Source organism: Neovison vison, chromosome 2, assembly GCF_020171115.1.
Source record: "Neovison vison isolate M4711 chromosome 2, ASM_NN_V1, whole genome shotgun sequence".
Taxonomy (NCBI): domain Eukaryota; kingdom Metazoa; phylum Chordata; class Mammalia; order Carnivora; family Mustelidae; genus Neogale; species Neogale vison.
Window position 1 is genome coordinate 8,941,724 of NC_058092.1, and position 24,101 is coordinate 8,965,824.

General features: G+C 59.5%; 1 protein-coding gene across 2 annotated transcripts in view; it reads left to right on the top strand.

Moving 5' to 3' along the window:
• The first annotated feature begins 3,347 nt into the window (after positions 1-3,347).
• Positions 3,348-24,101, top strand: part of TNFRSF1B (TNF receptor superfamily member 1B) — a 33,416-nt gene continuing 12,662 nt past the window's right edge. For both annotated transcript variants that reach the window (XM_044237190.1, XM_044237191.1), the window contains exons 1-3: positions 3,348-3,428; positions 21,431-21,530; positions 23,239-23,367. In XM_044237190.1, the coding sequence (XP_044093125.1) occupies positions 3,351-3,428; positions 21,431-21,530; positions 23,239-23,367 (307 nt within the window). In that variant the 5' untranslated portion in view covers positions 3,348-3,350. The remainder of the gene's footprint in view (positions 3,429-21,430; positions 21,531-23,238; positions 23,368-24,101) is intronic.

The window sequence follows — 24,101 nt, forward strand, 5'->3', positions numbered from 1 at the left end:
AGAAGAAGCCTGGAGGACCACCCTTCATGCTGGAGGCAAGGGGATGCAGACAGCTGTGGCCCGCAGGAGGCTCGGGCAGTTCCAGTGAGGGGAGCTGTGGTCAGAGGGATTACCAAGAAAGCCTTCAAAAGGCCTCAGAGAGTGAGCCACAAACTGCTTCCAAAAAGCACCTGGGTGGTTCAGTCGTTAAGCCCCTGCCTTTGGCTCAGGTCATGATCCCAGGTTCCTGGGATCAATGCCCACATCGTGCTCCCTGCTCCGAGGGAAGCCTGCTTCTCCCTCTCCCACTACCCCTGCTTGTGTTCCCTCTCTCGTTGTGTCTCTCTCTGTCAAATAAATAAAATCTTAAAAAAAAAAAAAAAAAAGCTCCAATGTGAGCGGGGTGACACCTTTAGCTGCCACAGAACAGAGGGCTGGGGGAGTTTGGGGGGAGCTTCTCCCCGACCATACCTGGCAGAGTCCGGAGAGAAGTTGCCAGCTCCTCCCTCTCTGAGGCAGGTTCAAAGCCTGGGTTCAGCTGGAGAAGGGGCGAAGCTGCCCCCTGGCCAGAGACTGGAGCTCTGATGAGTTCCCAGGACAGGACTGAGAGTCATTTCTTGCCTGAGACACCTGGAAAAGCTGCAGGACCTGCCCAGGATTTCATGCAGAGGCTAGGGCTAGGCAGACTCCCACGGCAAGTTTAAGGTGGCGTGTGGCTGCTTCTTCGGACCAGTGCCAGCTGGCTGCCATGCCCCTGTTCTGCTCTCCAGCAACGGGCTACCCCACAAACTACATTTCCCAAGTTCCTTTGTCAAATGTTTCCCACCTTAGGTTTAGCCAGTGGGAGGCACCAGTGGGAGATTAAGATGGGAGGGACGGGAGGGGCAGGAGGGAGACGGCAGGACTTGGCATTTCTGTCCTCTGTGCTTCTTGTGTCTCCAGTAAAGGCTCTAACTTCTCTGTGGTTCCAGATTCCCCCGATACCCTCGCTTCTGGCTGAGGAACCACCGTCTCCAGCCCCAGAGGTGGTGGCGGCTTCTCGCAGTTGCTAATCTCTGGGTGGTCTTCCCTTCCCCTAATTGTTCTTTTAATTCCTCTAACATCTTTGTAACTAATTCCTCTCTATTATTCCTCTCTCTCTTTTATATATTTTTATTACCTTTACATTTTTCTTTCTAAATTTAGAGATGGAGAGAGTGCACGTGGGGTTGGGGAGGTTGGAGAAGGGCAGAGGGAGAGGGAATCTCAAGCAGGCTCCGCACCGAGCTCAGAGCCCAACATGGGGCTTGACGTGGGGCTCGAACTCATGACCCTGAGATCATGACCTGAGCTGGAATCAAGAGTCGGTGCTTAAACGACTGAGCCACGCAGATGCCCCCAAATACCCTTTAGAGAATCACTCAGCAGAGGGTTTGCTTTCCTCTCGACTTGGCTGTTACCTGCCCCTTGGTCCAGCTGATGGAGGGAGGATCCCAAGAGGATCCCTACATTTGGGTATGAAGGTGCCATTCACTGGGATGGGGAGCCGTCGGAGGGGATGAGTCTGTGGGACCCACTGGGTATGAGGTGTGTAGATCATCCACGGAGAACCATTTGCCCCTGCTTCCACCAGGTGACACCGCACTCCGAGTCTACATCTCTGTCTTGCGGATCAGGGAGTCCTCAGCGTTCCCAGGTGAGGCTCGTAATGGCCACAGAGAAGAAGTCTTGATGCTAGCTTTAGAGACCGACTCTGTGCGAGCTCGGTTTGTGGGCTGGGCTAGCCACAACCTCAGCATGGCCTATCACTCAGAAATGTTTGGGAACCAGGTAATTTCCCAGACTCCTGGTCAGGAGGTGGGATTTTCCACCCCACAAGTCACTTCTCAGTTTTTCATTCAGCGCCTAGAAGCTCCATCCCGGCTGTCTCCATCATGGCGTTTGTGGCCCAGAGCCTCTTGGGCAGCCTGCTGTTAGGGAACGGGGGAACAGAATAGTCTTCTACTGCCCTGCCCCCCTCACTCCTCAGAAATGCCCTGCGTGCTGCGGGCAAGGACTTCCAGGGCTGGGGGAAGACCCTGTGGCCCCACAGGGCTGGCCTTGGCAGTAGAGTTCCCACTCAAAGAGAGAAAGTAAAGATGGCAGCTAGAGTAGGGGCTCAGTCATGAGGTGAGCCCCAGGGAAGCCAACCAGCCCTCGTGGCCGTTGGCGCGGGTCAGCCCCGCTCTGAGCCCCCTCCATTCCTGGATGGCTTTCTGCCCCAGCCTCTGTTTACTTATCTGCCACCTGGACAAGAGACCAGAGAAGAGAGTACAGCGTCTGACTCACTCTCAGAGGGGCTTGAAGAATGTTTAACGATAGAGGCTGGGCGTTCCCAGCCTCTAATGATAGAGGCTGGCTGTTCCGTCCGGGTGGAGTGCGGGACTCTTGATCTCAGGGTTGTGAGTTGGAGCCCACGCTGGGCAAGGAGCCTACTTAAAGTTTAAGGATGGGGAGGTGGGAGGTTGGGGTACCAGGTGGTGGGTATTATAAAGGGCACGGCTTGCATGGAGCACTGGGTGTGGTGAAAAAATAATGAATACTGTTTTTCTGAAAATAAATACATTGGAAAAAAAATTGATAAACCAAAAAAAAAAAGTTTAAGGATAAAATGAGCAAATGAATGATAGTAACAGCAGCTAATACAATATACAGTTTATTAAGTCACAGATATATTTTGCAAGCATACACACATATGTCATATATACTGTATGTAGTAGATAGCTTTAATGTAACCCTATGAGGTTAATGGAGAGACTCACTCAGGCGGCTGTAGTCTAAATGACTGAATTATGTAGAACACCCGTGGCCCCCCCCAGAGCTAGTGTCACCTCTGTGAGCTGTTTTTCCAAGTTAGTGCCCCACCCGCTCAGGAGTGGGGAGCCTGCGGGAGGTGGGAGGGGTTGGGGATGGGGACGGAGGCCGGGTTTGAGAGGCCTAGCCTGGGGGCAGCAACAAGCCTGGTGGGAGGGGGACTCGCAAGGGAGGGTCCGAGGAGGCTGAGGGTGCCCGAGGCTGGGAGTGGCTGGCGCTGGCGGGACAGACCCGCAGATGGGTTGGTGGGTGGATCAGGGCTTCGGGCTGGGCCCAGAGGTGGGAGGAGAGCCCGGCTGGGGGTAAGGGGCCGCACGCGGCCGAGGGGGCGTGAGAGGAGGCGTGGTGGAGAGGCCCCGCCCCGCCCATCGCCGGCCCCGCCCCGCCCCGCCCGCCACCTGCCTCCCTCCGGCCGCCGGCGCCTGGGGTTTCGCTTTCCGTCCCAGGCGCGGGAGGCTGCGGAGCGCGGAGAGGAGGCGCGAGGGCGCGACAGGCTGGGACAGCCGGATTCGCCCGCGCTCGGCCGCCGCCGCCGCACCATGGCGCCCCCCGCCGTCTGGGCCGCGCTGGCCGTCGGACTGCAGCTCTGGGGCGCGGGGTACGCTGTGCCTGTCCAGGTGGGTGACTCGCGCCGCCCTCACGCTCCCGGGCTGGCGCGCACACCCCCGTCCCGGGGCGCCCTCGCCGCGCTCCCGCCGGGGTGCCGTGCCGGGGCTCGGGGCCACCGGGGCGCCGCCCTCCGGCGGCCAGATGGACGCCGCGCGCGCGCGCGCCTGGACCCCTGCTGGGCGTCCTCTCCCTCCGGTCCCCGAGGCCGGTGTGGCACACGTGCGCTCGGGCCACCCGAACTTTGGTCCCCGCGGCGCAGCCCGGCGCCTCCGCCCGCGCAGGCCCGGGTGTTTGGGGGCTGGCAGGCCGGCCCTAGGCTGATCCCCGCTACAGCCCGGACCCCAGCTCGGACACCTCTGCCTGTCTCCCGCGGCGGGGGGAGGGGGTTCCGTACTGGGGCGCTGTCCCCACTGCGGACGCGGGCACCCTCTTCAGACTTCCTCCTCCTCTGGGGCTATGGTTTTCCTCTTTCTTAGAAATACCAGGGTTGCGCGCCTGAGAGAACAGGGCCAGGTGTGCAGTAAGTGCCTAATAAGAGCACGGGAGGACCGCCGGCTGTTTCCTGAGCTCTTTACACAGACCCCCTCCCCAGGACCGACTTGGGGTGTCCGGCGACCATTTCAGAGCCAGTTCTCTGTGGGCTCTGGGTGATGGGGAGGAGACAGTGTCTTCACCTTCTCCTGGGCTGAGCTCTGGGTGCACAGGAGGTGAGGGAGGACTCCTGGGCTGGTTATTAAAGTCAGACCGGGTCCCTTAGGGACTCCAGGAACATGAAGAAAACAGAGGCCCCAGAGATGAAGGTCAGTACCTGCGTCCAGTAGCAAGGTAGAGTCTGCAATGGGATGGCTCATCCTTTGCCTTCTTTGGCTGTCTCCCTAGTCTGGTAAGATAGAGTAACCCCATTTCACAGAGGAGGCAAACAGAGGCTCAGAGAACTTGTATTTCATGGAAGGGCATGGGGGCACTCTTCCTTTAAAGGGGGACATTTCTCCCTCCACATGATCCCTCCTCATGATCTTACCCTGATGGACGTGCAGTGTGCCGACTCAGGTGACTTTCTTGACCGGGACGAGGGTGGCAGGTGGCATTGGCGCATGTGGTAATGTGAAGTGATTCACGGGCTGCGGCTAGAGGCTACTTTCGAGTCCAGTTCTTGAGGGCAGGGGACGGTGGCTGTCAGAACAGAATTGACTCAGCAGCAGTGGGCGCCGAGATGTGCCCTGGGGTGCTGCCCCAGAGGTTGTCCTGAAAACAGAGGAGGGTCAGAAAACAGAGGAGAGCCTGAGTGCAGGATCAAGTCGCAGACTCAGGCCTCAAGGGGTGTTGTCCTGTGCTGGTGAACCTGGGGTCATGGGAGCCCCTCGGGAAGGGCTTCTCTTTGGGGCACCAGGCCCGAGTCCTGGAGTAGTGTGAGGGGTCCTCCATGTTTCTCACTTCCCAGTCCTCCTGATCAACAGGTTCCCTCCCCCCCGGGACTATCTCCATAGCCTCTGGGGCTGGTCTCCTGGCCCCTGCTGCCTCTCCCACTGGTCTTTCTTGGTGGCCTCACTTCTCTCTCCCTGCCTGAGAAGCCTCCTATGGCCCCCATTGGCGGAGGCAGCAATTCCTCCCAGTGTCCCAGGTTGGAGTGAGTCAAGGGTCTGGATTCTTTCTGCCATCTTTCTGCATCTGTACCCCACATCCAGTGAGATGTGGTCCTTGAGCTGTCTGTCCCCTTTTCATGGTACTCCCCTGACCCTCAACTTCAGGGCCTTTCCCACATGCCTCCCCACTCCAGGAAAGCCTTTCCTCATTCTCCCAGTTGGACTGGATCTTTGGCTCTTTGTTCCTCCCAAGGACAGACTCTGTTCTGCTTTTTAATCTAGTTGTGTCTTATCTACCTCGATGGATGGGAATTTTCTGGAGTGCGGGGCCTGTGGGGTCCTCTTCCTGGTTAGGACGGCAGTAGCTCCTTTTTTGGAACGGAGTGCCAGACACTGTCCGAGGCCTCCCCCGTACAGAACCTCACTGAGAGCTTCCTTACAGCAGCTCCTGAAAGGGCCTGGCGGCTGTTTGCTTTTGGAGGTGTGGAAACTGAGCCCCAGAGAGGCGGTGACATTTCCCAGGCTTGCAGAGCGGGGAGTAGGTCAGGGGCTGCGGCGATTTGCTTGCAGGTCTGCCTGATTGCAGAGCTTCTGCTGTACCCTCGCTGTGTCTGGATGCCCCCCCTGCACCCGTCAGATCCCGCGCCCTCACTGTGGACTCAGGAATGTGGGCTGTGACTCAGTGGAGCTGCTGAAGGAGCCCCCAGTAGACCCGACCTGGCTGTGGGGGTGGCTGACTCACGGCCATTAGGCTTTTGGCTCCTTTAAAAGCCACATTTGCTGGCCGCTGTGGAATGCATCGGCCCTCCGTCCAGCGTCCAGTCATTCACTCATTCATTCGGCAAATAAAGGGCAGGAGAGCCGGCACTGTGAGTGAGCCCTTGGTGCCCTCTGATGGCGGTGGGCAGGGTCCCCAGCTGTCTGTCTGGCTGCTTGTGGGCGGGGATGGGGTCGGGCCCACCTCCCAGTGCAAGTCTTGAGGCTGAGGGCTCACCACTTGCCTCTTCATTACCCTGGGGGCCCCGGGGCCAGTTTGAGTTAAAGAGAGAGGTTGGGGCTCCCAGACTTGCTTGGGGATGGTGGCCTCTGGTGTGGAGATGGGTGAGCAGTGTGCCTGCGGTCCCAGGATGTTCCTTTGGCCCCTGCCTGACATCCCAGAGGGGGACCTGGGTGCTGAGTGAGAGCGTGGCCTGGTGGTGGGGGCTCTCCATCAGAGGGCAGTGGGCAAGCCGGTGGCACTGCCCTTCATTCATCCCCCCACATTCATGGACACCTACTCCAAGCCCACCCTTGTGCTGGGCTCTGGGAACGTCGAGATGCCCATGACCTGTCTCCAGCCCTCCAGCAGCTGCATCACCAATGGTCACGGACCTGGGCTCTGCCCCTACCTGCCCTCGTGACCTCGTGACCTGGGCCAATTTGGGGAGCCTCCGTTTTCCTGTCTGTGGAAATGGAGAGTATTTCCCTCCTTGCTCTCCTTACAGAGCCAAGTGGGTATGAAAGACATTGCAGCACGGATGGCTGAGAAACTGCCTGGCATTTTTTGTCGGGTGGTGACTGTCACTGCCATCCTGGAACCTGAGCCAGGGGCTCCTGGAGTGCTGTTCCTCCCCAGGGCTGGGAGATATTTTATGGTTCTGACCATCTAATGCTTCCTGGAGGAATAGCCAGGAAGGTTGTGTGTTGGGTGGGGAATTTTGATGCCAACCATAGTACATGTATGTTTGTGTGTTTGTGTGTATGTGTGTGTTACATTGAACGCCGGTTCTCAGTTTTACGCCACGCTGGCTGCTTCTGTGGTCCTTGAGCATGCCACACACCAACAACTACCGCGGGGCCTTTGCACTTGCCTTGCCCTTCATCCTGGAAGTTCTTCCTTTTGAGATCCCTAGTCTCTTTCACTCTACTTCTTTCTGTTCAGATGAATTCTTCTCAGCCCTTCTCTGACCACCCTGCCTATAAAAGTTCTCCCTTGCCTGACCTGCTTTGTTTTCTTATATAACACCTATCAACCTGTTCTGTTTCTTTCGCTTTCCTTGTGCCTTCCTCCTGGAATGTGATCTCAGTAAGTGCAGGCACCTGCTCACCGCTGGAGACTCGCAGCCTAGAATGGGGTTTCTAGTGCACCTGACATTGGGCCACGTAGTTGTCGTGGGGCTGTCCCGTGTCTTGTAGGGTGTTAAGCAGCATCCCTGGCCTGTACCCCCTTGATGCCAGTAGTAACCCCCCTTCTGCTGTGTGACAATTAAAAATGTCACCAGGTATCGCTAAATGGCCCTTGGGGAAGATATTGCCCTGGCTTAGAACAGGGCCTGGCATGTAGTAGGTGCTAAAAAATATTGAATAAATGAGCAACAACATTCCTTTGACCTTTATTATGGCCCTGCTTTACGAATAAGACAGAAGAGTGAAAAGCCAGGAGTGGCAGGGCTGGAGTCCAGTGTGTCACCCTCTGGCTGGGATGTTTCTCTGGGCTCCTCTTCATGTTGTGCTTGGGTCCTCTGAGCCTAGGGGTGCTCTCCCTAAAGTGCTCCCTCCACTCCTGTACTTCCCCACCCGAGCCTGTGACGGGGCCACCCACTGGCAATGACTCAGGGCCCCGGTAGGCATGTGACCTGCCCAGAAGCAGGCAGGGAGGGAAGCTGGGGGTTAGGGAGGAGAGGGGGTGCCACCAGGGGAACGGGAACAGAGTAGAGATGTTGCCTCTCCCAGTTCCGGATGCGCTGACGGGCCAGGGGGAAGCAGTATTGATGACCTAGGGGAAGGGCCCAGGCCTCGGAACCAGGCAGACCTCAGCTCAGATCCTTACTCTGCTGTTTACAGGCCGTGTCATTCTCTCTCTGGGAGTCTCTGTGTTCCCCTCTGTAAATCGGGGAACAACCCCCGCTTCCATGGCTGGCGGTCAGGGCTGAATGTGATCCACGGGCCACAGGGCTCCCGAGCGGCTAACTGAGCGTCTGTGGTTGTGCGGGGCCTGACCTGACTCTGGGTGGAGGGGCGGTGCTCTGGCTGCGACAGGGACCACCATGGAGTGTCTGAGCCGCGGGGCCCCAGGGTGTGGGGGATAGACCTCAGAGCTTCTGCCCAGCGTCCCTGAGCGCAGCTCAGTCTGCCTGCCTCTTCCTGGCTGTCTTTCCTACCTTAGTGCTCCTTGCTGCACTTGTCCAGCTGCCCGGCCTTGACCGTAGCATGTGGCCATGCCTGGGGTCAGGGAATCTCAACCCTACTCTGTCCATGAGTTACAGGTGCTCTGTGTCCCTTGAGGGTGAGCTGGGGTCACATTTGGTGCAGTCCAGAGGTATCTAATGGTCTGGCTGTGAAGGGGATGTCCTGGCCATAAAGGGATTGTCCTGGCCTCAGCTTTCCTGTCTGCAAGATGGGCCTTTCAGGCTATCTCTAAGACCTCTTCCATTTCTAACCTCTGTGATCCGGAAGGGAGGATCCCCTGAGGCCATGCCGTCCCTTCTCCAGCCCCCAAGGGACTGCTGAGACGGCAAGACCCTGAGGAGGGAGCGCTGGCCTGGGGTGTCCGGAGAGCAGAGCTCCCCGGCTTGCTGTGTGACCTCGCTCGGGTTACTTAGGTTCTCTGGGGCTCAGCATCCCCATCCATCAAACCTTGCACCCCTGATCCCAACGGTGTCTTTGGAATGCTGGGGAAGCGCCAGCTTTGCACAGGGTTGCCAAAGGCCGCAGACTGAGCGGGGAGGGTTCCAGAAGTTTTCCCAGGAAGGAGAGCCCAGCACTCCCCACTGTTCATATCTTGGCTTCCCAGACCATCTTCCTGCTGACCTCAATTCCGCTTGCTGTGCCTGGAATGCTTTCCTCGGCTCAGGCTCCGTGGGCATCGAGAATTCCTGGCGGCCCGTCAGCTTGCTGTCAAGACAAGACTCGGAACCTTTAGGCAGAACAGGATTCGTGCGTTTCCTGCCTCCCTGCCCCTTGGTAAAGTTCAGCAGCCAGCCCTGTTGGGGCCCCAGACTGTGGGTGAGGCAGAGCTGTGGGCATCCACTGCGGCGCCTGCTGTCTGCGAACCCACAGGTTCAAGGAAGCCTGGACGGGGAGGGACGGTTTCCTCAAAGAACCCCTTTGTCACCTGACGTGGGCATAGGCCCTCCCCGCTGGTTCGGAGTCCTGCCAGCCCCTTCACAGCCCAGGGCTGTGGGCACTTGTCCCCCTCTGCTGGGCTGTCGACTGTGGGGCCAGGACGCTGAACCCCACCCCTGTGGGGCCTGCGGTCATTTTCCACCATGGCGTGTAGTGAGGTCACGGGACGGGGGCAGTGACGTCACTGTGGTTTGGGGTTCTCAGGTTGCGCACCCAGTCGGAGGAAGTGTCTGTTTACCGACTGGGGTTCGGAAGAGCAGGTTTCCTTCTGCCCCAAGTGTGAGCCGTGCGGGGGGAGCGGGGTAGGGGGGCAGCTGCCCAGGAGGCCCCAGGCTGCCTCTGTGGTCTTGCCTTCATCCTGCGTGACACCGTCCTGCCCCTCTGAGCCTCCGCAGCATCTTTGCAGAGGGGCAGGCCGTGTCTCTCGTGTCACCTGGGCAGGTTGACGATCACTAGACTGTTGGTTCGCTTTCTAGAACAGGAAGGCCCATCGGCCCGCTCTTTCACACCGCGTGAGGCATGTGGGCATGGAGGGTGCCTGCGGGACCCACCTCCCAGGCCCCGGGGGGCTGCCGCCCTCCCCGCTTTGGTAGCCGGGTGGGCCCGCGTGGGCGAGATGGGCAGCGTGGGGTGTGCACTGACTTCAGGGGGCACAGGCTGGGTCTGTCTCTGGAGCGCTGGGACCTCAAGGGGCCAGAGACAGCGTAGAAATCCCCAGGGGCTTTTGTTTGTTTTCCTTGGCTGTCCAGACGGCGGCCTACCCTCTGTTTCACTCTGAGCTTGGCCTTGAGTGGGTACGGCGGCCGTGGCCACAGACCTAGGGAACTGAGTGGGCCTGGCCGGGGGTGGGGGGAGCGGAGTGGGGAGGGATTTGGGGACAGGCAGGCTGTGTGCCGGTATCTTCTGGGGTGTCCGTGGGAGGCCCTGTCTAACACCCATCAGGACAGATGCCAGAGGCTGCAGATGGACTGGAGCGTGAGGCTGGGAGCTGGGGGTCTGGTCTTGCCTCGGCCTCCTGCTCTGGAAGGCTTGGCCGGGTTCCTTCTCCCTGAGCCTCAGCTGCCCAGGCTGGGAATTGAGAACAGCAAGGACCTCGCACACCCCTGTCTCTGTGTCCTTTGGCCCCAAGTGTTAGGCTGGGGGAGGTGGTGCAGGGGTGGGTGTGGCATGCAGGTCTGGCCCCCATGTGGCCCCCACTCAGAAGGCCCCCGGTCTGGACTTGACAGTGACTCTCCTGGGAGGGGCTCCCAGCACTTTACTTTAGTTCACAGGATCTGCCCCCTCCTGCCCCCCATCCCGCATCCTGGGCCCCCTGGTCACCCCTTCCTCCTGCTGACCCACCAGGGCCTTCTGTCTGCCACTCGCAGAGACTCCGGGTGGGGCTTATTCCTGGCGAGCTTGTTGCCTGCTGCTTCTCCTCCTGCCCCTTCCTGTCCTGCATTCCCAGGGGTCCGGAGCCCCCTCCCTCACCTCACAGCACGACTCCCTCCCTGTCCCCCCAGCCATCGCCCCCCCCCCCCCGCACCCCAGATGGCTTCACTGTCTTCCAGGCCTGGCCCCTTGGTCACTGCCCTCATCTTTTCTCGTCACTTTCCTGGCTCTGCCCACACATCCTGTCCTCTTCCGGGTCCTCCTTCTGTGGTGACCCCACAGGGATGCTTCTAAAAGCTGAGCCCCGAGGGTGGGCAGGATGGGGGTGAGTGAGCACCGGAGGGAGGACGGTGTGGAGGGAGGCATGGAGGGAACAGTAGCTGGACTAGTGCTGCGGGAGCGAAAGCCTCATGAGGAGAAGGGATGGCCCACGAGGCCGTTAGCTGTTTGGGCCGTTAATGCGAGTGGTAAAAAATGTAAAGTGTGAGCCCTGTGATTTGGGGAATGTTTACTGAACACCTTACATGTCTTTCTTTTTTTAAGATTTTATTCATATATTTGATAGAGCACGAGGCAGGGGAGCGGCAAGCAGAGGGAGACGCGCGCTCCCTGCTTGGGGACCCCTACGTGGGGCTCGATCCCAGGACCTTGAGATCATGACCTGAGCCGAAGGCAGATGCTTCACCGACTGAGCCACCCGGGCGCCCAGCACTTTACTTGTCTTATTTCACTCACTCCTCACAGTAGCCCCCCGAAGTGTACTCTGTCTGAAAAGATTGATGTTCATTGACTTCATTTCTTAAACAAAACAACTCTCATGCTAATAAGGGGCAAGTCTGAATTCAGAGCCGGGCAGCTTCACTCCAGAGTTCCTATTCTGGCACCGTGCTCACCTCCTATCCGGGGTTGAGGCAATGGGGAGCTACTGATAGTTTTAGAGCAAGGGAGTGACTAGAGCAGAGAGTGTAGTCGGAAGATCACTCTGGCCTTGGTGGGCAGGCCAAGTGAGGTGGAGACTGTATAATAGTTGAAGCCAGAGTCGCACCAGAATAGGAAGCAAGGATCGAAGGCTTCAGGTAGGGAAAGGAGCCTTTGGACTAGCCCCAAGACCTAGTGTGGGACAGAGATACTAAGGAGGAAGAAGAGTTGTCTCTGTCCACTCCATCCTGAAACGCAAGGCACGTCTGCCTTCAGCTCTGCCCCAGCCCGAGCCCAGCAATTCTGGTCATGGTCAACCTCATGCATTCCTGGAGGTGTCACTGGGAGCCACAGGGTGACCCTGGCCTCGGTCGCCTGGGCTCCTGCTGGGGTGCTCTGAGACTGGGCAGGCTGGTCCAGTCATCCCAGGTGTGGTGTGAGATGCGATGTGCCCCCGGCTGGCGGGGGGCAGGACTTCTGGGGGGTCCTTGCTCTGTTGCCAGGGTCCCGGGGGACCCTGAGCTCCTCTCTGAGTTTCCCTTTTCCCCCTCGGCAAGGTGGGGATAAAAGTGTCTCTGCCGCTTCCCACTGGGGCTGGGGGAGCGCAGTGAACCAAGGGCTGGGGCTGACATCCGGGGGTGGGGGGCGTGCTTCACGGGGCCAGGCAAGGGTCTCCTGCCTGCCCTGAGCCCTGAGTCCTCACAGCCCCCCGGGGAGGGGGACCATCACTACCCCCATTTTATAGGCGAGGCAGCTGAGGCACAGAGGTTCATCCCTGTGTCCAGGCTTGCAGCTCACTGGAGGCAGAGCCAAGATTCCACCCCAGGTGGTCGGGCTCCCGAGGAAACCACCACCCGGATGTAACGGTGGTCACCGTGGCTCTGAGGGACCTTATCTGAAAGTTGGTCTCCCCCAACTAGGGACACACCTCTCCCTCTCTCTCTGTGAGCCATTTCCTGCCCGGTTCTCATGCTGACTCCAGCTCATTTCAACTAACTGGAAACAAAGACTTTTGCTTCTGTTAAACAGTTCAGCATGTATTAGGCACCTGCTGTGTCCTATGCCCTGGGCCTGGAGCAATGAGTAATAAAAACCCAGCAAGTAACACTTGGCTCTTACTGCTGTTGAATCATAATGGCCCTATGTGGCGGAGACTGTGTTTGTCCCCATTTTGTAGACGACAGATGTGAGGCTGCAGAACGGCAGAGCTGGGACTAAAACCCGGGTGTCTGGCTCGCAGCTCCTACTACTGTGTGTAGAGAGGGGCTTGGAGCCTGTCTTGGAGGGGGAGACACTGCAGAATGGACAATGAAGCAAACAGTGGTCTAGACGGGCACTATCGAGATCTTCCCAGGTTGTGCCTGGGGCCTTCAGGAGGGACCTCCAGCCCCATCTGGGAGTTTGGGGAAGGTTTCCCTCGGGTGACAGTGGAGAGGACTCTTTTTTAAAAAAAAAGTATTTTATTTTATTTATTTGACAGAAAGAGAGCGATCACAAGTAGGCAGAGAGGCAGGCAGAGAGAGAGAGGGCGAAGCAGGCTTCCCGCTGAGCAGAGAGCCTGATGCAGGGCTCAATTCCAGGACTCTGAGACCATGAGATCATGACCTGAGCCGAAGGCAGAGGCCCAACCCACTGAGCCACCCAGGCGCTTCTGCAGAGGACTCTTGAAAGAAGTGGGGAGTTAGCCAGGGGTGTGGGGGAGGGGGTGGGGGGTCCGGATGTTCAGGCGAGGAAACGGCAGGAGTGAAGGGAAGGCATGGGAAGAGCGGGAAGGAACCAAATGCCGCCCTGTCAGGGAGGCCATGGCAGGGATGCCCAGGTCCCAAGCTGGGGGCATTGAGCTTGGGCCCGAGGGCAGTGGAGCCGATGGTTTTCAAAGGGCCAGCTTGGCTATAGGAAGGTGGCGTGGGGTCCATCTGACAGGCCTGGGGACCCAAAGGGAGGGAGCTGGAGCTGGCAGGGGAGGCAGGAGCCAGGTACCTGGGGGGGGGGCATGCCGTGGTGTGTGTGGGGCTGCGGGGATGGGAAGGGGTGTCCTCTGCTGCGGGGCGCTTGGGGGTGGGGACCAGGGCTAGATTCAAGCGCTGGTGCTCCGCACAAAGCCTGGTCCCCTAGCCAGATACCAGCCCAGGCTTCCTGTCTGCCCCGGGCTCACTTCGGAAGCGACATCACAGGCAGGAGACATAGAGTGGGAAGTGTCACCCCGGGCCGCCGCCTGTGATGTGGTCCCTCTCTCCATGACGGCAGACGAGCCTCTGCTGCCCCAGCCGTGCTGCGGGCTTGGCTCGGCCTCATGTGGCTGTCCCTCCCCACCACCCCCCACAGTCCCCGGGTCTCCCGCAAACTCCCCACAATGGAGCTGTAGACAGCTCTGCCACCCCCCACCTCCCACAGTATCACAGGGCCCCAGGGGGCTGCCATGCAAATGATGGGGTTTCTCTATTGCTTGAAGATGGTTTCCACCTGTGGAGGGGTCCCTCTGCGCCGCTGCAGCCTCTGCACCTGGGACCCCAAAGACCCTTCTGGGAGAGTCACTGCGTCGTCCCTCCTTGCTCGCTGAGTGTTCTCAGAGGGGTCACTGTCCCTCTCAGGGCCCCTCTTCTATGAGACGGAGGAGGGAGACAAGGCCACAGGTATAAAACTGTCCAAGGCCAAAGGGAAGCGGATGTGGCTGTGATGAGCTTCTGTCTCCCTCTGGGTCCCCTTCTGTTCTTGAACCTAGTATGGAATCTCCAGGGGCCTCTATGGCTTCATCCCTAAAATGGGGTAATGGTGACCTCCTTGTGCCGGTTCAGGAATAAAGGAGAGAATGCGTGCGGAGCGCGGTGCTGTGTGTAGACAGTAGGCGTCTCTCCTGGGTCTGCACAGTCTCCCTGTCTTTCTGGCTCTGTGCAAAGGGTAGGTGTGAGAGGCACGTGCCACTCCCCACAGCCCGAAGCCTCTCCCTGGGTCCCCTGCCTATCTTCTCCTCTTCTGGCCCTCTCCCCACACGCTGGACTGCTCCCAGGGGGGCCTGGGCTGTGACCCCTTCCCAACAATACAGGCATCTAAGCTGGGGGGGGGAGGGTCTCCAGAAAATTCGAAAGCCTCCAAGTCCTCAAAGATGTTGCGCTCGCAGTGGCAGGAAGAGCAGAAGGCTCGGTGCAGAGAGCTCTGGGAAGACCCTGCCTGGTGGCAGCCGCTTCTCCTTCCCCGGGCCTGCCCTGCTTTGCCTTCCTCTCTCTCACTGTCTATTTATAAATAGGAGGAGGGACGGAGGGCCACCACCTTGGGGCACATACAGGGCTGGGGCTGTGCTCCAGGAGCGGGAAAGACAGGAAGTCAGCCGGGCCAGGGTTGCCCAATTCCCCCGGAGAGCGGAGAGCGCTGACTCAGACTCCAGAGTCAGGCTCGCCCCGGCCTCTGCCCGCTCATGGTCCCGGTGCGGTGTCCACCTCGAACTCCTCTTGGCTCCTCCAGGAGGGAGGGAGTGGGGAGGAAGGAGGTCAGGAGGGGAGGGGGACACGGGCAGGAAGAGGAACTTCTGACTCCTCAGGTTGACTCTCGTCTGGCTATAGCTTTGGCCCCAGCAGGCCTCTGAGGCTCACTTGCTTTCGGGAACCCACCGCCATATTACTGTCCCTTGTCCTGGACACCGTGTCCCTGGGTTTTGGCCGCTCGCCCAGGCTCTTCATCTTGGGGGTCCCGTCACCCCTGCAGGCATTCCCCTGGAGCGAAGCCCCTTTGAGACCGCCTGAGGCAACTACCCCAGGAAGCTCGCCTCTGGCCTGTGGGGTACCCCCACCCCCCGCTCCAACGAGGCTTCCACCCCACTGTCATGGCAGCCGGTCCGCTGCGGTCTCCTGACTTGAGCTCGAGGAGTAGGCCTGGGGTTAGCCCGTGGGCGGCCCTGTAGCTCCAGTGGTCACAGGTCAGTCTCCCCACACTTGACCTCAAAGTGGGAGGGAATGACTTCCTTCCCAAGGCCCACATGAGCCATCCTGCTTCTCACGGGCCCCGGGCAACTTGCTGCCCACCTTGTCTTCGCCTTGTCCATGTTTAGCAGAAGCCAAGCAGAAGGGCCCGGTTCGAACATTCCGTCTGACAGGGGTCTACAGCTCACAGCCTTTGCAGACCCTGAGCGCGCCGCCGGAGGGCTCCCCTGGGAGCTGGGCAGCAGGTGATGGACCCGTGTTCAGACCCCCTGCCTTTGTTCCTACAACAGCCCCTGGAGGAGGCAGGGCAAGGCCGTGTGTCACCATTTTACTGGTGACAGTGTTGAGGCTCAGAGGCGGTAAGTGACACCCACAAGTCACCCAGGACCAGCACGTGCACCCAGACGCTCTAGCTCTCCTCCCGTGACGCCAGGTTCTGTGTCTCGGGTTCCTCTCCTCCCTGAGGCCCCCTGCACGGGCCGCCCTCACCCTGGGGGAGGGGGGAGGGGCAGAGGTGGGGGCCTGCCAGCCCCTCCCGGCACCCACTTTCAGCCTGGCCTCCCACCCCCACCCCCTCCCGGCTCGTTCAGTCTTTCCGCCTCGCACGTGGGCGGGCCACCCACTCCCCCGCCCAGCTCTCTGAGGTCTGCCGAGGGGCCTGAGCTTTCTGACACCGAGAGCCGAGGAGGCCCACAGGGCCATTTTCCAGACCAGGAAACTGAGGCACAGAGAAGCCAGTTACCGCCCTCCGAAGGCGGGGTGCCTGAGTAGGACAGGGAGGCCCTCTGGGTGGGCCCAGGGGCGATGGAGTCCAGTCTCCCTGGGAGCAGGGGGAGGAGATGAAGACACCAGCTTCACGCCAGGGAGGAAACAGGGCTGGAGACAAGAGACCGTCTGAGGCAGAGTTTCCATCTGTGACCTCAGAGTACGAATGGCGCGGACCTCACAGAGCTGGGACGGGGCTGGAGAGAGGCGGCGGGGCGTGCAACCAGCTCTGCCCGATGCTTGGCTCGGAGCGAGCTTGGGAGGAGGCGCTGCCCCCGTGTCTGTGTCCTGCCCCCATGTCTGTGTCCTGCCCCCGTGTCTGTGTCCTGCGCCCGTGTCTGTGTCCTGCGCCCGTGTCTGTGTCCTGCCCCCGCACCCTGCCTAGCTGCCTGGCCTCCTCCCGGCCTCCTCCTGGCCGGGCCTGCGACACACCACACCTGTCCTTCCGATGCCTTCTGGCCCAGGCGGGGCGGAGACTGGGATAGGGTCATTGCAGTAATGCAGCTTCTGGAACGCTGGTGTTTCCTACGTTTGTTGAATGAATGAACGTTTCCCCTTTTGTCCCTGACTTTCTCCACCATTCAGTGGGAGTTCGCTGTGGTGTCAGGCCCCTGCGGGCCCCCAGCGGCTACACCTCCTTCCTGCCCCCACTTCTGGGCCCCGACCTCCTTTTCCTGGGCTCCCATGCATCCTTCCAGCGCTTGGCAAAGCTGAGGCTAAGGACGGATCCTCTCGGGAGCCCCGTGACACAGGCAGTTCTGGGAGGAGCCGGGCATCAGGTGGCCGCTGCCCCCGCCTGCTGCAGAGGACCGGCCTGTTCTGAGGTTCCTGTTGAGGGGGGGTTTCCCTTGGAAACCAAGTCAGGGCTGAGGTCAGAGGATGGTGGCCTGAGGCGAGAGGGGTTCCCCCGCTCTGGGGTGTATAGGAGAGCCCGAGTGACAGACAAAAAACTGTGCACCCCTGTGAGCTGGGGCCCTGGTCCCCTCGTGGCACGGAGGCAGATGAATGGGGGCCAAGGACGCTGCAGTAACCTGGGGACGAGGAGCTGGCGCCTTCAGTTGTTCTGAGGAGGGGATGAGGACTTCTCCAGTGGGACCAGTACAAGAGTCACACCCCAAGTCCACCCCACCCTTCTTGGATGACCTCAGACAAATGACTTGATCTCGGTCCGCTGTGAGATGGGCACACGCCCACCAGCATTTTGGGGGCAGAGGTAGGGAGTGGGTGCTTGGCGCACAGTAGGTGCTTGGCACACAGTAGGTGCGTGATGAAGATCCTGTTGTTTTCCTGCCTCCTCCAAGGGCCAGAGCTGAGAGCCTGGAGGAGTGATGGAGGCCACGTGGTGGGAGGGAGTGCTGAGTTTTGGGGACACCTGGGGTCCCGGGTCTGTGTCAAGGGGGAGGGAAAGCTTGGGCCCCATGATTTGGGGACCTCCCACAGGAAGAAGGGAGGCAGGAGAGGACGGGCGGCGGGCGAGGAGTGGCGTGCTTCACCTCTTGTCACCTCCTCTCTCGGCACTTCCCCTCTGGGCGGCTGGGAGGGTCCGAGGGGAGACCCCGTGCGGCCATGCATCTGGTGCCTCATACAGTTGGTCCTGGGAGATGGCTGGTGCTCAGTCCGTCCTGTCCGGGGGTGGGGGGGGCATGCCGAGCAGAGGGAAGGCAGCTGCAACCCTGATGTGAGGGTGGACGAGGGGGGCCCTGATGGCCTCCTTGTGCATGGTCCTCTGTCAGCCTGCCACCAGCTAGGCCTGGGAATGGCCTAGAACTTTTGGGAGACCAGGGAGGTGGCTTTGCTTCTTTTGGTCTCTATTCCACACAATCGGGGGTGCCTCGTAACACTGTGTGTTAGATAGACCCTCCTTCCCTCATCTCCCTGGGCTCCCTCCCCTCCCTCCCTCCTTCCCTCCTTCCCCACCCCTCTCCTCCCTCCCCTGCCTCCCTCCCTCCTTCCTTTCATCTAGTTTCCTTTCTGCCCCTTATTTATAATCCCGATCCTGTCTGTCATTCTCCCATCCCCCCATCCATCCATGTTCTCTCCAGTCCCCCATCCTCACACGGGGTCACGGATTGTCCCCCTGCCACCCGCCCCCCTCGTTAAAGGAGTGGTTAAGCGTCATCAGTGTTTTTCAGATTTTCACCTGGGAACCTTGCATTTTGGAAGATTGCTAAACTGCTGAGTAAATTAAGTTCTATCCAACTTATTTCCTCATTTTAAAATGTCAGTCAGAGCTCCCTCGTGGGTGGGTGATATGTGGGTCTGAGCCTCCCCAACAGCAGCCAAAGGATCTAGAAGCTTCCATAGCCCTGCATTCCCCAGAGCTCGTTTGCCCTGTTTGGGGGACATCCGGAGACCCCTGGCCCATGGGGCTCCTGGGGCTGTGGGCCAGCATGGCCTCTGCTCTGGGGAGCTCCACAGTAGAGGGAGTGAGTGACCTTTTGTCCCACTCTGCAGAGGGGCTTTCTGTTCCTCATTGTTGAGCCATGACAAGGCTGTGGCTGGTGGTTTTTTTCTCCTGTCCGAGAGGATAAACAAGCCTGGAGACTGCTCAAGGGAGGGCTGACACCCCCCCCCCCCCGCCCGCTGCCAGCCCCTGGGCTCTGGGATCACACAGAGCAGCAGGAAGAAGTATAGGGAAGGGCGTAATGAGATTGTGACTGGAAAAGGCCCTGGAGGGGAGACCTCCGGGCAGTGGCCTGGGGGGGGCTGTGTGATGGGGGCAGACTGTGGGGGTCCTGCTGCCTGCCTTTGTCCAGGAACCCTTGGCCTGTGGGTGGAGAGAGAACATGGACTTGGCCAGGGTAGGGCCCTTTCCCATCAGGCCTTTTGGACCCTGACAGGAAATCCTCCCCCGACCCTGGCCAGGGCAGGCCTCCCGGGACTGCACCCCAGGAGCTGCTCTGAGGGTGAGGGTTTCTCTCTGCCCGTTGGAGCTGCACCGGCCCGGTGCCTCTCGGCCGCACGCGGGTGAGGGGCCTCCCTAGGTACTGCCCAGGGTCCGGTGGCGATGAAGCTCACAGCGTGATGGGTCAGGTGGCCTGCAAGGGGTCTGCAAGAGAAGGAGGTAGAGCCCTCCCTGCTCTCTGGGGACAGGCAGCTGCCTCTGGGGTGCTCAGCTGGAGGGAGAGACACAGCCCCTTCCCTTCCGGAAGCCGCATAGCTGCAGCCTGCAGGGAAGCCCATCTGGGGACAATCAGGCCCCCCGCTGCGGTTGGTGTGCAGTTGAATCATGTATAGAAAGGGGACTGCAGAAGGTATGATTTCTCGGGCTCAGGGGCTCCCCTGGCCTTTGGCCTCTGGGTCTCCTGTCTGTACCCCCCCAACCCCATAGGTCATCTCGCTCCATGCCTGGGTGCCAGGGAGTCGGGTATGTTCAGCAGTGAGGCATCAGAATCACGTGGGGGTGGAGGCTCTTTTTCTTCCTTTATTCCTGTAGTGGAACAGCTTCTGGGCTCACTCCCTGAGCTTCTGCCCCATCTGTTGGGGTGCGGGTCATTAGGAACTTCGTTGGCACAGGTGTTTCAGACGCTGACAGTGAGCCTCACCCCAACCATGAGGAGCCCTGATAAGGGACCTTGCTTCCTTCCCCTTTTGTCCAGCCGGCTCTAGGACCAAATGGGGAAGGAAGAAGGACTGGGATTTTGTGTGTGTGTGTGTGTGTGTGTGTGTGTGTGCGCGCGCGTGCGTGCGTGCACACACACACACAGACACAGGCAGCCACGGGTGTGCAAGCTTGTAGTCCCGGTGGGAACGGAGGTTACATTTTTAGGCTCTGTGTTGTGCAGAATGGTTCCCACTTCCGTTGCAAGCCCCCTGTGTCTTTCAGCCTCACTGGAGGGGGTTTGGCCCTGGCTCCGGGATGGAAGGTGGGCTGCAGGGCCAGGCCAGTGTGGCCTGGGGCGGGATTGGACCCCTTGCAGAATGACCTTGTAATGAAGCCCACTGCTTAGGGTAGTGAGCCCTGAACACCTGCTACGGGCCAGGCTTCGGGGTAATAACCAAGCTAGGCCCAACCCGCAGGCTCAGAGGACTCCCAGCTAGTGGGGGCACAGCCCCGGGTGACAGGAGCCCTGGAGGAGGAGGCCGGGATTCTCGGTCTGAGTGATGATTCAGGGTGCGGTGTGGGCTGGGAAGCCTTCAAGAGGGGCTGCCGGCAGAGGAGATACATGGAATTTTGTCCGAGGAAACGTGAAGCTGTTCCGGGCGGAGGAGGCCGTTTGGGCCAAGGCGTGCGGGCAGGAAGAGACACAGATCGCTGTGTCACAGGGATCCCCCGTCCTGGGGGTCATCTCCGTGTGCCCCAAGACTTCCAGCCGTTGGCCCCAAGCCATGGGTGGTCAGGGTGGGTGTGGCAGTCCCTGCCAGCCCGCTCGCCCTCCCTGCAGGGCCCGGCACAGGCTCTGGCAGGCATGACTCCCGGGGTGGGGGGTGTCTCTGGGGCGTGAACTGTACACAGTTTCAGTCCCTCAGGGAGGCCGGGGCCCTTCCTGGGCAGCGTGGGCGGCTGGGGCTGGACGCTCTCCTGCCACAAGGGGACCCGAGGGGCGTGCAGTGGCATCCGCTGCCTGGAGCACCTGGAGCCCTTGGGTCAGCACCTGGGGCTCCCGTAAGTGCTCAAGGTGTGGTCACTGTCGTCATTGTTGCCATCGACCAGCATTCGTCTACGGAGCCCGGTTCTGTGTGGGCCCCGTGTCAGGGTCTAGAGAGGATGAGGCCGTTGTTTCTGCTCCTGCGTCACAGATGTTTGTGGTGCGTGCGTGTATGTGTGTACACATGCATGTACGTGTGCACACGTGTGCCGGTGCCCGCGCACCCCCCACCCCACTTCAGCATAATGAGCTGATTGTCTGAAGCGGCCGTATCCGGTGTTCAGAGAGAGCCCAGAGTGGGGAGGAACCTGCCACAGCTTGGAGGAGTCAGGGAGGGCTTCCCAGAGGAGGCAGCACTCAGCTGGAAGCACCAAGGGGGTGATTCCCAGGTGGAGGAGGGAGAAGGAGGCATCCTAGGCAGAGGACCGCTTTGTGCTAGGCACCATGGTCCTCTGTGACTGAAGCTGCTGCCTTCTGGGCAGCCTTGCGGCTGGCCCAGAGCTAGCCCCATGCTCCGGCCATCTGGCTTGGTGCCTCCACCAGCAGACATGCATGTGTGACTGTGAGGTGGGGAGAAGAGGCAGGGAAAGAAGGTGGGGAATCTCCTGTCTACCTTCCCCTCCAAAGGAGACGTCTCCACATCAGGAGAGCCCCAGCAGGGGGAAGGCCAAAGGCTTACAGGCCCCAGGACCTCCATCCTGTGGTGTTAGGGCTGACAAGATCCAGGGGTGGCTGTCTGATGGCCGTCCTTCCCTTCCCCCTCCAGGTGCCATCGCTCCCCTATGCTCCAGGGCCTGGAAGCACCTGCCGGCACAGAGAGTACTTCAACAAGAGGGCCCAGATGTGCTGCAGCAAGTGTGCGCCGGGTGAGGGCAGCCTGGGGCCCTGACTCCTGGACGCCTGGGGCCCTGGGGACGGGTGCCTTGCAGGGAGCGGGGTAGGGTCCTAACTGACCATTTGAGCTGAATTCCTTTTAGTGCCATGAGATGGTCCCTTGCTGCCTCTTGCTTCAGGGCCTTGGCACATTCTGTTCCCTCTTCCTGGCCTAATTCCCAACTCCTTTCCCCAGGTGAACTCCTGCTTTTCCTATAGACTCAGCTTAGATGTATCTTCCTCCAGGAAGCTTGCCCACACTGCCTGGTTGGATCTGACCCCTCCCATAAGCTCCCACGGGCCCCCAGGCATCCCCCATAGCAGCAGCTCCTCAGCCAGCAGTCATGGCTTGGTTCCTCTTTTGTCACCTCCACGGCGTCCTCCCTTGGGACAGGGGCTGTGGGCTTGTTCTCCACGGACTCCCCAGCGCCTGGCACATAGTGGGTGCCCAGTACATATCTGACCGAATCGATGCAAGCTTACCCATTTCATAGATGGTGGGCTTGAAGCCTGACCCCAGCTGGGAGAGCTGAGTAGCTCAACTGCTGGTGTCTTCCATCTAGTCGTTCACTGATACCCGCATTCCTGTACCATTTATGAAGCACCGTCTAAGTGCCAGGCACTGTTCTAAGTGTTGGGAGTCCAGCAGAGAGCAGAGCAGACAAAATCCTCACACTCATGGATTTTGCATCTCATAGAGGCACAGGCAGAGAAGCCAACAGAGGAAATAGATGTGTGGTCCTATCCAGAGTGAATGCTGTGAAAAAAACAGGGCAGGGTAAAGCCAATGGAGACAGACAAAGGAGGACATGCTTTTTGGTACAGGGTGGTCAGGGAGGGCCTTTCTGAAGAGCCAACCCTTGGGCAGAGACATGCAGGAGGTGAGGGAGTAGGTCATACAAATACACAGGGAACAGCCTGCCAGGTTGGAGAAGCAGCAAGTGCAAAGGCCCTGAGGTGGGAGCCTGTTTGGGGAACTTGAGGAACAGTGAGGCCAATGTGTGGCCCAGAGACAGTAAATTAGCAGGGGCCACAGTAAGAGTTTAGATTCAGAAGCTAGGAAGCCATTGGAGGGCCCTTGAGCCATTAGCCTGAGGTGTGGGCAGGCGTATGTGTACCTGTCATTGCCCATGGCCAATTGAAGAGACCTCACAAGTGACTCCTTTTCCTGTTAACTGGCAGGGTTAAGGTAAGAAGTTACTGGATTAGCACAACAGTGAATGTGGCAGGAGAGTGCTCCAGGCTCAAGAGAGAAACTGAAAGCTTTGCTCTGGTGTTCTCCCATCTCCTGGCATGCCTTCTGTCCAGGCCCGCAAGAGACCCATGCCCTCATTGTCGATGGGAAACCAGGGACTGCGTTCCCATTAGTCGTTGTAGTTCACACCCACAGGTGGAGAATTTTAGCCAATGATAAAGAAGAAAGGAGCTAGTAAACCAGTTCTCACTAAAGTGTGATTGACTAGCAATAGACAGTTCCAATGGTGGAATCCCAGACATCTGGAAAGAGCAGAGGAAAAGGCATTTTATGAGCATCAGGGCTTTGGCCATGGAGGGACAGCTGGGGCCCACAAGATGTGAGATGAGTCGGCGAAGGACAGGAACGCTTTCAAAGAGCCTCCCCACCCAGGCTTCAGGATGCTGGGGCTCAGGGCAGGGGGAGGTGGTGGATGAGCCACTGACCTCTGGCCCTTGCTTCCTCAGGCTTCCATGTACGATCGTTCTGCACCAATACCTCAGATACCGTGTGTGCCCGCTGCGAGGACAGCACATACACCCAGCTCTGGAACTGGGTTCCCGAGTGCTTGAGCTGTAACTCCCGCTGCAGCGCTGGTGAGTGGGCGCAGTGAGCGGGCTGAGCCCTGGAACCTTCCCCTGGCCGCTGTGCAGCCCAGCCCCTCCGGCTGAACGCTGGCTAGGATTCCCCCAGGCCAGTTGTCTTCGTGCCCCAGAGCATGAGGTTGTAAGCATACAGCCCTTCCCTGTTCACCAGTGGCATTTTCTTTTTCTCTCTTTTTTAAGATTTATTTATTTGAGAAATAGAGAGCAAGCAGGGGCAAGAGACAGAGGGAGAAGGAGAAGCAGACTCCCTGCTGAGCAGGGAGCTTGATGTAGGGCTTGATCCCAGGACCCTGGGATCACCATCTGAGCTGTAGGCAGATGCTTAATTGTCTGAGGCATCCAGGCACCCACCTCCAGGGCATTTTCACCCTCTGTCTCACCCTATCCTGTCCAACAGCCCCATGGGCAGAGAGGCCGAGGGTAGCAGGGAGAGAACTGTGCCCATTTTAGAGCTGAGGAAGCCATGCCCTGGAGAGCAGGTGCACTTGCTCATGGAGATGGAGATGGAGATGGAGATGGAGAGAGACCGCAGGTGTTGGGACTGCACAGCTGGTGTTCTTTCTTCCCCAGCTGTGGGTTGGTGGGGGGAGGGGACTGTGCCAGCCTGTCGGGGAGCAGAGCTCTCCAGGGCCCGGCTGGGGGTGGGTGGGTGGGCGGAGTGGGCACATGGTGGGCGGGGCCGGTGGAGGCAGGGATGACCCTGGGTGGCCTTCTGGCTCTTGCAG